Genomic DNA, 15713 nt, shown 5'->3' on the forward strand with positions numbered 1-15713 from the left:
AATGTTGGTGCTTCATTTAAAAGGTTAAGACCTTTATTATTTTATTCATTTATTCATTTATTACAAGTTCACTTATTACCCTTTTGTGGCCAGTAGACATATAGAAAGACTGCAAAGATGAGTTTATTTATTTATTCAATGACAAATTCAATGAACAAATGAGGGGCTGGTCTTGATTTTGTTTATCATGATTTGATTGGATGATTGTGGTTTGCTATTGGTGGATCTCATGTGAGTGACAGCTTAATCTCATCCTCGAGCCTGTAAATGCCAAAGAAGAGATGTCACTGATGGGGGAGGTTTTTTTGGGTTTTTTTTGTTAGTTAGTTATGGTAAGTTTGGCATATGTTTATTGCAGTTATATTTTTCATATACATATTTTAAACATAATAACATTAATTCCAAATTTCTAATAACTAATTTCTAGCCAATTAGTAAAAATATTTTATATTAATTTAATTTAAATCAAATTAAATTACTCATATTTATTATTATTGTTATTATTGTTTTTGTTGTTGGTGTTATTATCATTATTATTATTATTAATAATAATAATAATAATAATAATAATAATAATAATAATATTAATAATAATAATGTTTACTTTTATTTTTAATAATTTTATATTTCCTTTTTTATTTATTAAAAAAATATTAAATATTTGTTTATTTTTTATTCATAATTACATTTATATTTTTATTTTTATTATTTTTATTTTTATTTTTATTTTTATTTTTTATATTTATAATTATTATTATTTACTTTTTTTCAAAACATAATTGTTTACATTTATTTAAATTGATTTAAAATAAATTAAATTAAATAATTTAATTTTTGTATTTATAATTATATTTCTATATTTTCTATTTAATTAAAATTTTTATATTTAAAATTATTATTTACTTTTACTTTTTAATAACTTTATTTTTTATATTTATTTAAAATAAATTAAATAAAATATTTTTATTTTTGTATTTATAATTATATTTATAGTTTTAATCATTTTTATTGTTATTTTTTATGTTTATTTATAATTATTAGTTACTTTTTTATTTTAATAACTTTATTTTTTGCATTTATTTAAACTGATTTAAAATAAATTAAATTAAGTTATTTTTATTTTTGTATTTATAATTATATTTATATTTTTTATTTTATTTTATTTATAATTTCTATTATTTACTTTTTTTTTCATAACTTTATTTTTTTTAATTTATTTAAAATAAATTAAATATATATTTTTTTTATTATTTTATTTATTTAATGATATTTTTTATTCCTTAGCACAACACTTGCTTCAAGAGAAATATACTTGCAAATTGTGAAAAATCAGTTAAACAACACGTGGGAAATATTTCCAAAAGTATTACAATTTCACAGGAGGGCTAATAATTTGGTCTTCAACTCTGTGCCACTTCATCTATTTATACATTTACCTTGTTTGCAAATCAGATCATATTGACCAACCCACCTCAATTTTGCAAGCACACTTGTGCCATATCATTTGATTAGCATAATTCCATTATTGAACTGAAGAGTGAAGCAGCACAAGCAAATAAATGATGCTATCGCTTGTCTATGATGCATTGCTAATGAACTGAAGTGTGTGTATGTGTGTGTGTGTGTGTGCAGCGGTGACCTGTTCTCCTCCACCCGGCGTCTCCAATGGTGAAGTGGAGGGTTCTGTGTTCGAGTGGGGCGTCAGTGTGAGCTACAGATGCATGATGGGATATGAGCTGTCCTTCCCTGCCATCCTCACATGTGCCGGAAATGGATCCTGGAGCGGAGAGATTCCACTGTGTCTGCGTGAGTCTCACAAATTAGTATATTTTTATATTTTATTTCACAACTTCTACTGTATTGCATGAAATGATGAGCCCTTATATGACATTACAAGTGTTGCTTATTTAAGAAAAGCCTGTAAAAATATCTGTTAAAGGTGCAGTAGGTGATTGTCTTCAAAAACGTTTTGGTTGTGCTGGTTGAAAGTCTCTTCACATTCCTATAGTAATGATTAAAAGTAAAGGATTTAAATGTATTATATGTGTTTTTAAATGCTGGGTAAGGCATAAGACTAAAAAATGTTCGTTTCGATTAGAATTTGCCTGGCCAATAATTTCCATAATTCTGATAAGTTGCCCAAACTGTCTGTTAACAAATGTAGATTTGTACATCTGCGCAGCCGTTCACACAGATCCGCCGTTTGCGTGTATGGTGTAACCCACAAGCGGCAACCTCCAGCTCTCCCTCGGGAAGCCAATACGGAAGTAACTGAAACTGTAATTCATCAAAATTCCGCTAGTCCTGGCTCCATAATAGAGCAATTGCAATTGAGCCCACTGTTAGAATGGCCAACTTTACAGCAGAAAAAAAGGTGTTTACAGCCTGGTACAAAGAACGATTTTGGTTCATATAGCTATTATTACCCTCCATGACAACTGTGAGGGGGTGAATTTTTTTATAACTCATCCATTTCCTTTATATTAGGTTATATTAAGTTTGCATAATTAAGGGCGTGGCCATTTGAGTGACAGCTAGGTCTCGCTGGTCGCCATCACTTCACCTCAGCTGAATCGGGCAGATTAGCCACTGATCTCGGCATATTCATCATATTTTTGATTGTTTTATGTGGCTTTACACAGTCAGCTGCCTTTTGGACTTATTTCTTACAATTATCAGATGATATGGGATGCTGTGTGCATTTAATTGTGCTCACAATCCATTCATGTGGCCTCCGTTTCCCATGTGAGTAAAGTTATATACTTGTATACCATCTCTATAAATGTATTTGTTTTATTTAAGATCATTTATCATTAATATTTTTCTTTAGACCTGTAAAGCACTCCAGAATCTGACAGATTGATTAGCTGTGGGCTCTAGAACAGTCATCTGAAGCGTTATCATACAGTGTTATGCTGGAGTTCATCAATAGTCTTGCATTTACTAACACAGACTATATTTAAAGTGTTTGGAAGTAATTTGCGTTTTCCTCCTGTAGAAAAACGTCATAAGAACAATGCTTAGTGGCTCAATGTATGACTACAGTGTTTTTGAAAGTCTAAACACTTTATTGATATAGTGTACAACCAAGCACATGTGGTCAGAACACAAATGAGTCGCAGGTAATAAAGTATCTCCCAGGTAATAAACTTTCTCCCAAAGTAAAGTCTGTCTGCCAGGTCTTAACAAAGTGCCAGCAGGTGTCTGTAGCTCCACTCACTCTCCGCCTCTTTGCCCTTGTTTGGTATCCCACCGTGGGTGCGATGACGCGCGAACAAAATGGCGACGGTTGGCCGCGCCTACTTGTAGCTTCTTTTGCAGTGTTCAGAAACCTATGGGTGACGTCACGGATGCTACGTCCATATATTTTACAGTCTATGGTAACCCACCTATCAGGTTGATTTGAATGAAAAGGGGAAAAAATCTACTGGGTCTGAGCTTTCCAAATATCCATGAAATTACATTCGGGATCTCACCCCCCCCCCTCCCCCTTTATATAAGTATATATATAATTTATATATAAATAAATATATATAAAGCGATATTTAATGCACTTCGTGGAGTTAGGAGGAACGAATAGATTTCTACATTTAATTTCCTTCGCCTCCACGTCGTGCATTAAAATCCTTTAACGCACAGTAAGCCATTGATTATCCCTTACACACACAATACTCTGATAACAAACAAACAATCATATGAGGTGCATGATTGTTGCTGTTTGAAGAAAATGAAGCACCTTTAGCATAATATAACAATTATTTGTAGTCAAATATATTCCGTTTTTATTTTATCAAAAGAAAATAAACAAAAATATGTTTTGGACAAAATGAAGTGTTTAATTTAAGACATTTATTAATAATAAATACAGTATTGACAGAAGAATTACGTTTTAGAATATACAAATTAGAATGGCAGCTGTTGTTCTTAACAGCCGTAAAGTTAACTGTCCAGGTAATGATACACAGGCAGTGTTGCCAGATGTAGCTGACTGTTTCCAGCCCAAAAGCTGGTGAAAAACCGCTCAAAACCAAAAAGCGCCGCCCAACAATCAATAGACTATAATAACCTGGCTTGAGGCAAAGGAGGGTGGTGGGGGGGTGGAGATCACAAGCATTTCTACACTGTTCTAAGTGTTAGAACGGGGTATATGGCATCTCTTTGGGAGATCAAAACAGGTTTATGAGGGCAGACCGGGGCTGGCAGGCACACCGTTGCAAAACCGCCCAAATTTTCACTACCCGCCTATGTCACTTTTTACCCGCAAAAATAAATTCAAAACCGCCCAATCTGGCAACACTGTACACAGGGCAGTTTTTTGAGCTGTGTTGTAGGACAGTATTATATTGAGTGATGTTGAAACAAAAAGTTTACAAAAGAATTTGAAATGTAAGTTATTTTGTATAGTTACCGTGGACCTAAAACAGGTAAAGTAATGAAAACGATTTACTTAAGTATATATTTCAGGCCGTACTTCTTTACTTTAACTTGAGTACAAAAGTGTAGTCAGTACTTCAACTTTTACCAGAGTATCTGTACTTCTACTTGAGTAATGGATGTGTGTACTTTTGCCATCTCTGTAGTAGACAATATTGACCATTAAACAAGGATTATTGAACTTCACAGGACCTTTAAAAAATATATGACAGAAGTGTTTTCAGCATTTTTACCTTCAGTCATTTGCTTTTCTCCAAAATTCTGCCCTCGCAGTCATTTTTTAGCCCACCTGGTGTCAGCAAACCTGAGTGATTGTGTTCGGCTGCTGTTTTGACTGGTTAAAAAAGCCTGATTGAGTCTCCTGACGGCGTTTCTGCTGTTTACAGAGCGTGGCTTTCTCATACAGACACCAATGATTTCTCAAGACACCTATTTCAATGATATCTGTCAGCTGATGGAGGTTTTTTATGCATACTGAAGCAAAAACTTTTCGCCTACAGCAACTTTACATGATGCAGCAGGCTCTTGATATTCAGGATGAGAATGCAGATCCATCAGATAGAAAATATTCAGACGGTTTTTATGATGCACGGTGGTACGTTGAGAATATAAAAATGCACATTCTGTCCACTGTAAGTGAATCCCACATTGTGTATAAATTGTATGTCTTTGTGAGCTTGTGCTTGAGCTTGTACTGTTAAGTCACAGTTTACTAATTAAGTACTTGTAATTGGATATTAGATTCTATTAGATTTCTTGATAGTCATAGTCGTTGCTTTGCATTTAAAATTAATGATTATAATTATAATTTAGTGATGAATAAAGTACTTTAATAAAGTTGAATAAATTCATTTCAAGAGTTCACACTTAGATATTGCTTGATACTAACTGGCATGCTGTCATGGGAGAGAACCCTGAGCTCGGTGATAATTGAGCCCAGGGCTCCCTCCGCCTCAGTCAGTATCTAAGGGGGTCCGAGATCAAGTAGTTCTCAAGAGCTCTCCCTGATAAAGGAGGAGATGGGGGGGGACTTGTCAAAACAAAGAGAAGGGGAGTACGGTGAAACGGGCTATTTATTGTTGGTTTGGATTAATCTGATTTATCGATGATTGCAGATGTGAGACCAGCCACGATCAATCATATCATGTGCTAGTCTCAAAATTCGTTTATTTATTTATTTAATAAAGTTTAATATGTTTTATCTTACTTCATAATTGATTGTTTCACACAATGACATTAAATTGAATCATAATTTATTAGTTATTTTCCATGATTTTATGTTTTTTATTATTATTATTTAGCTCACAAACCTGACTTTGAGGTTCTTTATTTTCTTGATCAAGTTTAATTTAGTTAGTTTGTTATTATTATTATTATTATTATTATTATTGTTATTATTATTATTATTATTATTATTATTATTATTATTATTATTATTATTATTATTATTATTATTATTATTATTATTATTATTATTATTATTATTAACAATACATGCATAAATGGACATAATATTTAAAAAAATATAATATTATGTATTATAAATATTATAAATTTTATTACTTTATTATGCTTACAAACCTGACTTTGAAGTTCTTCATTCTTCTGTTTGATAAAACTAAATATATTTTTTCTTTGTATTTATTTATTTATTTATTTATTTATTGTTATAAATATTAATGTGAATAAAAATAACTATTATTATTATTATTAACAATAAATTATTAAATACATTTATATAAATGTTTTATTTAGCTCACAAACCTGACTTTGCGATACTTTGTGTTGTTTATAAAATGAATGATATTGTATTTATTTATTTATTTTATTATTTATTTTATTATTAATAAAAATAATAATAGTAAACACTACAGTTTTTATTATTATTACCATTAACAATAAATAAATACATTTAAATACAATAAAACAAATAATATTGTATATTATAATTATTATACATTTGATGTATTTTTTATTAAGCTTAAACCTGACTTCATGTTGTTTTTCATATTGTTAATTTTCATATTAATTATATTTTATTCTTTGTATTTATTTATTCATTTATTTTATCAATAATAATAATAATAATAATAATAATAATAATAATAATAATAATAATAATAATAAAGTAATAATAATAATACTGTTTTATTAAGTATTATTATTATTATTATTATTATTATTATTATTATTATTGATATTATTCATTAATTCAATCTTTCATTCATTTTCTTTTCTGATTAGTCTCTTTATTAATCCGGGGTCGCCACAGTGGAATGAACTGCCAACTTATCCCCAGGTTTTACGTAGCAGAGCCCTTCCAGCTGCAACCCATTTCTGGGAAACATCCATACACACTCATTCACACTCATACACTACAGACAATTTAGCCTACCCAATTCACCTGTACCACATGTCTTTGGACTGTGGGGGAACCCGGAGCATCCAGAGGAAACCCACACGAACACGGGAAGAACATGCAAACTCCACACAGAAATGTCAAATGACCCTGCCGAGGCTCGAACCAGCGACCTTCTTGCTGTGAGGCGACAGCACTACCTACTGCACCACTGCGTCACCTATTATTATCTTTATTACCATTATAATTATTCATATTATTAATAACAATAAATAAATTTTAACAAATATATATAGATGATGTAACAAATGGCATTTTTACTATAATCATTTACACAATACAATCAAGTAAACTACCTATTGTTATTTTTATTGTTTTTGTTATAAACCTAATTATTATTAATACATTTAATGCCAATTTCCATTATTTTTGACAAGCTATTCATATAGCTATATATATATATATATATATACAAACACACACACACACACACACAGATACATGGATCAAACTCATTACCAAAAACACAAAAACAGATGGTGAAAAAAAAACTCATTACAGCACCTTTTAAGAGCCAAGAATCTGAAACATTTGATTTTTAATGTTTTTCGACTAGTTTTGCGAGTCGAATGCAAATGAGGTATGAAATGAGATGAAAAGAAGCATTTTTTTTTCCAACACAAAGGTACACGCTGAATAACTGCGATACCAGCACGCTTATCAGCCTTCATTTGTGAGAGCTTTTTGCACAATCCTGTCGTCCATAAATGCAAAAAGACCTGTTTTTCATCATCCATAACCAACAATCCTCTGTGATCCAGAAAGAAAAGCAATCTCCAGAGTCCGCTGAGACAGACTGTAATTAGCATTTCATTCCTGACGACTTTATGGCATTTCTCCATTCAGAAGGCAGAAATCCATACATTAATGCCTCCATTATGCTCAATAAATAACACGCAGCACAAGCCTCTTTTACCCTTGCTTAATAATGCCACTTTCATACGGTTTTAGTCGAACTCCAGCAAAACATGCTGCTTTAAAGTAAACAGCTCATTAATTTACTCCTCATTAGCAGCACAGACTTTACAGATGTAAATTAAATGAAAGGATTCAAAAAATGTTTTTATTTATTTCATTCATTCATTTTCTTTTCAGCTTAGTCCCTTTATTAATCTGGGGTCGCCACAGCGGAATGAACCACCAACTTATCCAGCACATGTTTTATGCAGCGGATGCCCTTTCAGCTGCAATCCATCACTGGGAAACATCCATACACACTCATTCACACATATACACCACGGACAATTTTAGCATACCCAATTCACCTATAGCGCATGTCTTTGCACTTGTGGGGGAAACCGGAGCACCCGGAGGAAACCCACGCGAACGCAGGAAAAACATGCAAACTCGACACAGAAATGCCAACTGACCCAGCCGAGGCTCGAACCAGTGACCTTCTTGCTATGAGACGACAACACTACCTACTGTGCCACTGCATTGCCCTTTTTATTTCATATTTAATAATATATTTTTTAATTATAAGCAACTTATTAATCCATATATATATATATGCATGGGGGGATACGGTTGCTTATATATAATATAAATATTATTTAATACATTTATTATAATTCGGTAACACTTTACAATAAGGTTCATTAGTTAATGAATTTACTAACATGAACTAATCATGAACAACACTTGTACAGCATTTATTAATCATAATTGAACATTTACTAATGCTTTATTAACATCCAAGTCCATGCTTGTTAACATTAGTTAACAATGAACAACCGTATTTTCATTAACTAATGTTAACTAACATGAACAAATACTGCAGTAAATGTATTGTTCATTGTTTGTTCATGTTAGTAAATGCATTAATTAACATTACCTAATGAACCTTATTGTAAAGTGTGACCTATAATTCAATTATGAACTATTTACAGCCATTGGATGAAACAGTTGCTTAATAAAAAAGATACAAATTATTAGCCATTCTGTGCATTTTACTTTCAAATATTTCCCAAATGATGTTTAAAAGAGCAAGGAAATGTTCACAGTATGTCTGATAATATTTTTTCTTCTGGAGAAAGTCTCATTTGTTTTATTTCGGCTAGAATAAAAGCAGTTTAAAATTTTATAAAAAACATTTTAAGGTCAACATTATTAGCTCCTTTAAGCTATATTTTTTCAACTGTCTACAGAACAAACCATCGTTATACAATAACTTTCCTAATTACCCTATCCTGCCTAGTTAACCTAATTAACCTAGTCAAGCCTTCAAATGTCACTTTAAGCTGTATAGAAGTGTCTTGAAAAATATCTAGTCAAATATTATTTACTGTCATCATGGCAAAGATAAAATAAATCAGTTATTAGAAATGAGATATTAAAACTATCATGTTTAGAAATGTGCTGAAAAAAAATCTGCTCTCAGTTAAACAGAAATTGGGGGGAAAAAAATAAATAGGGGGGCTAATAATTCTGACTTCAACCGTATATATATATATATATATTTTTTTTTTTTTTTAATTAAGCAACCGTTTCACCCAATGGCAGTAAATAATTCATTATAAATGTACTTAATAATAATTTTTAATTACTTTATAAGTGATTGTTTCCCTCAATGGCAGTGAATCATTCATAATGAAATATAATAAATGTATTTAATAATATTTTTTATTTAATTAACTTCATAAGCTTCTGTTTCACCCGATGGAAGTAAATAATACATAATTGAATCATAATAAATGTGCTTAATAATGTTTTATTTAATGATTTTTTTTCCCCCACAGTGACAGTAAATCCTTCATAATTAAATGATAATAAATGTATTTAATAATATATTTTATTTAATTAACTTTATAAGCAAAGGGACTAAGCCAAAAAGAATATGAATGAATGAATGAATGAATTTTATAAGCAACTGTTTGACCCAGTAGCAGTAAAGTATTCATAATTAAATCATAATAAGTATATTTAATAAGATTTATTATTTACATTTAAGTGATTGTTTCACCCAATGGCAGTAGATTATTTATAATTAAAGAATAACATTTTATAATATTTTAATTTAATATTTAATAATACTTTTAATTTATAAGCAACTGCTTCAGACAATGGAAGTAAATAATTAATAATTAATGTAAAATAAATATATTTATTAACATTTTTGATCTACATTTTAAGTGGTTGTTTGACCCAATGGCAGTAAATTCAAATATATTTATTCATTCATTCATTTTCTCTTCGCCGTAGCCCCTTTATTAATCAGGGGTCCTCACAGTGGAATGAACTGGCAACTTTTCCAGCATATGTTTTACGCTGCAGATGCCTTTCCAGCCGCAACCCAGTACTGGGAAACACCCATATACTTTCATACACACACACATACACTACGTCCAATTTTGTTTATTCAATTCAACAATAGCACTTGTCTTTGAACTGTGGGGGACACTGGAGCACCTGGAGGAAACCAACATGGTTAGAACATGCAAACTTCACACAGAAATGCCAACTGACCCAGCCAGGAGTCGAACCAGCGACCTCCTTGCTGTTAGGTGACAGTGCTAAGCACTGAGCCACCATGTCGCCTTGTGGGAAACAAAAATATCATTAAGTACATTTATTATAATTTAATTATGAATTATTTACTGCCATTGGGTGAAACAGTTGCTTATAAATATTATTAAATACATTTATTATAATTAAATATGAATGATTGACTGTCACTGTGGGAAAAAAATCACTTATAAAGTAAATAAAAACATATTATTAAGCACATTTATTATGATTTAATTATCAATTATATATTGCCATTGAGTGAAACAGTTGCTTATGAAGTTAATGAAATAAAATGTACTATAAAACAGTTTATTAATATTTAATTATTAATTATTTACTTATTTATTATTTATTTATTATTTACAGTTGCTTATAAAAAGTAAGCATTAAATAAAAAAATAATATTTAATATGATTTAATTATGAATAGTTTTCTGAATTTGGGTGAAACAGTTCATTACAAAACAAGTAAATATTAAATACAAAATATTATTAAATACATTTATTATAATTTAATTTAATTTAATTTATAGACAGTAGACAGTCTAAAAAAATTAGCTTGAAGGGGCTAATAATTTTTTACCTTAAAATGTTTTTTAAAAAGTTTTTAAAAAATTAAAAACTGCTTTTATTGTAGCCAAAATAAAACAAATAAGACTTTCTCCAGAAGAAAAAATATTATCAGACACACTGTGAAAATTTCCTTGCTCTGCTAAACATCATTTGGGAAATTTTTAAAAAGAAAAAAATAATTATTATTATTTAATTATGAATAATTTACTGCCACTGGGTGAAACAGTTGCTTAAAAATAAAAAAAAGTAATAATAATAATAATTTAAAAAAAATTATATATATATATATATATATATATATATATATATATATATATATATATATATATATATATATATATATATATATATATATAATGTAAAAATAATTAATTACATTTATTATAATTTAAGTTTAAAAACTTCCATTACTTTCTATAACAACACATGCCTCTTTTACCCTTATTGCTTAATGCCACTTTCATAAGGTTTTAGTTGAACTCCAGCAAAACATGCTTGCTTTAAAGTCAACAGCTCATTAATTTACTCCTCATTAACGGCACAGAAAGTTTGCAGATGTGCTTTTGGAGGGCTGGATTTTTCACTTGACTGAATTCTTGGTCAAACAGTGAGGTTTTTTTTTTTTTCCAGATGTAATGCTGTAAATCTACACACAGTGTTCAGCTTCGGCCTTTTTAAAAGACCTGTGCGTGCGCTGTGCTCTTGATAAGCTGTGACGAATTGGAGATTGTCACGTTTTAGTGCTGATAAGGCATAAATCGTAAGTCATTCTTGCGGGAGTCTGCCAGCGCTACAAGATTAGAGGCATGCTAATACACGCTTCCAAGCACACAGATCATAGACAAATGGCAGCTCAGAAATTAAAGCCTCGTCTCCGAGATCCAGCTCTGCATGGCTTCACATGAATAGAGCAGCAAATAAGGCTTGAATCTCCTTTTATTCTTCATTTTAATAAATGCATTTTAAGGAGATAACATTTTTGCAACCTGTTTACAATCTTGAATGTAACATTTATGTAAATTTTATATATATATATATATATATATATATATATACACACCGTGGGTGGCACAGCAGGTAGTGCTGTCGCCTCAAAGCAAGAAGGTCGCTGGTTCGAGCCTCGGGTGGGTCAGTTGGCATTTCTGTGTGGAGTTTGCATGTTCTTCCCGCGTTCGAGTGGGTTTCCTCCGGGTGCTCCGGTTTTCCCCATGTTCCAAAGACATGTGCTTTAGGTGAACTGGGTAGTCTAAATTGTCCGTAGTGTGTGAGTGTGTATGGATGTTTCTCAGAGATGGGTTTCGGCTGGAAGGGCATCCGCTGCGTAAAACATGTGCTGGAATAGTTGGCGGTTCATTCCGCTGTAGCAACCCCAGATTAATAAAGTCGAAAAGAAAATTAATAAATGAATATAAATATATTTATACATATATATATATATATATATATATATATATATATATATATATATATATATATATATATATATATATACACACAGTTGAAGTCATAATTATTAGCCCCCCCTGTTTATTTTTTTCCCTAATTTCTGTTTAATGAAGAGAAGATTTTTTTTTTCAACACTTTTCTAAACATAATACTTTTAATAACTCATCTCTAATAACTGATTTATTTTATCTTTGCCATCATGACAGTAAATAATATTTGACTAGATATTTTTCAAGACATTGACATTTAAAGGCTTAACTAGGTTAATTAGGTTAACTAGGCAGGTTAGGGTAATTAGGAAAGTTATTGTATAACGATGGTTCGTTCTGCAGACAGTCGAAAAAAAATTTGCTTAAAGGGGCTAATAATTTTGACCTTAATGTTTTGTACAAAATTAAAAACTGCTTTTATTCTAGCCGAAATAAAACAAATAAGACTTTCTCCAGAAGAAAAAATATTATCAGACATACTGGGAAAATTTCCTTGCTCTGTTAAATATCATTTGGGAAATATTTAATAAAGAATTCAAAGGGGGGCTAATAATAAAAATAATTTATGTAAGTGTTCAAATATCACTGCGCTGCAGTGTATGCACACGTCTGAGCTCCAGGCAGTCAGTGTATGTTTTAAGCACACCTCCCCAGGTGAGAGCAGCGCACATCGGACAGTTAATCAAGGATCTACCGCTAGATCTCATCTCACTATACTTGTTAAACGTGATATTTAATTCATCTCTTCTCTATCATTAACTCTTTGGTCTTTTGAATCTATTACTTGTTCTCAGGTAACTTATTTTGGCTAAGCGCAAAGATACGTTAATACATTAATTTATGTAACCACATAGACCTACACTGATTCTGCACATATGACTGATTGCTTGCCTTTATGTTGTATAAACTTATTGTACGTTATACTTTTATAATGGCCATTATTGATTATTAAAACTGATATTCAGCAAAAGAGACAGGTTATGTTTCATATTTTTAATGAAAATGAAAGGAGGCAGATATGTTTAAGGCTTCATTTTGTTATAAATATGCATACAGTGAAAATGACGTTCATATAAATATGTACCTACATACACGACGCCTCAACATATTTGGTGTCTGTTAAGTTGTTAATATAAAAATAAAAACAGACAGTTCATCATGTTTTCACTTTATTGTAAAGATAGTGAAACAGCATAGCCAGGGTGACATGAATGATGCTATAAAGTACACAGTTCCCTCAAGATTTACCCAACGTGTCCTCGGGAGTTTGTTTTCCATATCAAACTTGCGAAGTCTAAACTTACAAAGGACGCAAGACTGAACTTTGTGCTCTTAATATTGAGGAAAAAAACCCAATCAGATCTGTTTTCAGACATCCACACTTAGATGGAGCAGCAGCTCTTTAAAAGGAAAACTCTGGGGTAGTGTGGACAGAAGGCGTAACTGTAGTAAAACGTATGCATTTTAAAACTAATACATAGTAGTGTACACGGGGCCTTAGTTTATTCAATTCACCTAAAGCACATGTGTTTGGACTGTGAGGGAAACCGGAGCACTCTGAGAAAACCCACGTCAACACGGGGAGAACATGCAAACTCCACACAGAAATGCCAACTGACCTAGCCGGGACTCCCAACTAGTCACTTTCTTGCTGTGAGGTGAGCCACTGAGCCACTGTGCTGCCCTTTATTAATTTTGTTAAACAAAAGTTTATTTTACCTACAATATCTCACAATTGCTTTTGCACCTAATGCTTAAAAATAAAACAAATACAAATAAAAGTAAATAAATTGCAGATCAGATGTAGTGATGGATTCCTGTAATGAGGTGATGTTGTGAATGGCAGCGTCTGTCCATCTGCACTGAGCTGCGCTGTGAAATTCAGATTTGCTTTTTGTTGTGTGCTGTTTGTTGCTTCTCGAAAGCATTGTATTATTCATCAAGGAACTTTTTTCTCTGACATGGGGCCCAGGCTGGGTCCTCCACTTCTGATTATTATGCATAACTGGCTCTAGCCTGGAGCTGTTGAAATTATTATTTTTCCTGAGAAAGAAAAGAAAAAAAGTCCCAGTCAGATGAGATTGTTCGCCTCACGCTGTAAGAACATCACAGATTCTGTTTTCACGTGGACACATTTGGCCTGCCAGACCTGAGGAGCATATCCATTTTATATATATATATATATATATAGTTAATATACTGCATAATGGAGGTGTTTCTACACTGTTATCCATCATCTGGCTGTCACATTTTATGAACAAAAAATACACCCAGCCAAAGTAGAAATGCATTAAAGTTGAGATATTGTTTTAGATACAGTTCAAGTCAAAATTATTCGCCATCCTGTGCATTTTTCTTTCAAATATTTCTGAAATGATACATCAGTAGTGTAGTCGGGGCTGTACGCACGTATACTCAGTATGCCTACTTTTTTCTACTAGCTGTTTGGGTATTACGACTTCTGCGGATCAATAATTGCGTATACCCTTGCACAATTGCTTAAACTCACTTGTTTTGCTGATTAGATTTCCCCTTTAACTGTATACCAATTTTTTTTTACTGTCATCCTAATTTGTTGCAATTAGTGCATTTTTGTTAAAATTTTGCGCCATTCCCTGACGACCACAGCAGCAGAGTTTTTTGAAGCTAACTTAATGATGTCTTGCTGAAACGTTCAGGTAAAATTATAAAACAGCATGGGCGGGTTGGGTGGGTAATAGTAAACCACCTTTTTTTTTTTAGGACTACACCACTGATATATATATATATATATGTGCGTGCGTGTGTGTGTGTGTGTCATTATGGCAAGGATAATGTAAATCAGTTATTATGAATTAGTTATTAAGACTATTATGTTGAGAAATGTGCTGAAAAAAAATCTCTCCTTTAAATTGGGGACAAAAATAAACAGTGGGGCTAATAATTCTGCATACCATCAAAATAAACTGAAAATTTATGCTGTTAAAGAGGTCTAAAAAAGAAAAAATTGATTTAATTGTTTGTAGGGCTGCAACAAACAATTATTTTGATAATTAATTATTTTTTTCTGTTAATCAGATAAAACTAAACGTTTTTTATTGATGTTTTGCTCATTATAACAGTATAAAACCATAAATCAGGATATGATGCATGTGTAAAAGTATACTTAAAATGAATAAGCCACATATGAAGTTGAATGATCGTTAATTTGTTTTTGAACAGTAAAACTTCTCTAAGTGTCCAAAATATCATTCATTCATTCATTCATTCATTTTCCTTTCAGCTTAGTCCCTTTATTAATCTGGGGTCGCCACAGCGGAATGAACCACCAACTTATCCAGCACATGTTTTATGCAGCGAATGCCC

General features: G+C 31.3%; 1 protein-coding gene across 1 annotated transcript in view; it reads left to right on the forward strand.

The window, feature by feature from the left end:
• Window positions 1-15713, forward strand: part of csmd3a (CUB and Sushi multiple domains 3a) — a 685206-nt gene that overhangs the window by 612558 nt on the left and 56935 nt on the right. Inside the window, exon 60 of the mRNA XM_056474744.1 lies at window positions 1633-1806. Within this exon, the coding sequence (XP_056330719.1) occupies window positions 1633-1806 (174 nt within the window). The remainder of the gene's footprint in view (window positions 1-1632; window positions 1807-15713) is intronic.

This window comes from Danio aesculapii, chromosome 16 (genome assembly GCF_903798145.1).
Source record: "Danio aesculapii chromosome 16, fDanAes4.1, whole genome shotgun sequence".
Classification (NCBI taxonomy): Eukaryota; Metazoa; Chordata; class Actinopteri; order Cypriniformes; family Danionidae; genus Danio; species Danio aesculapii.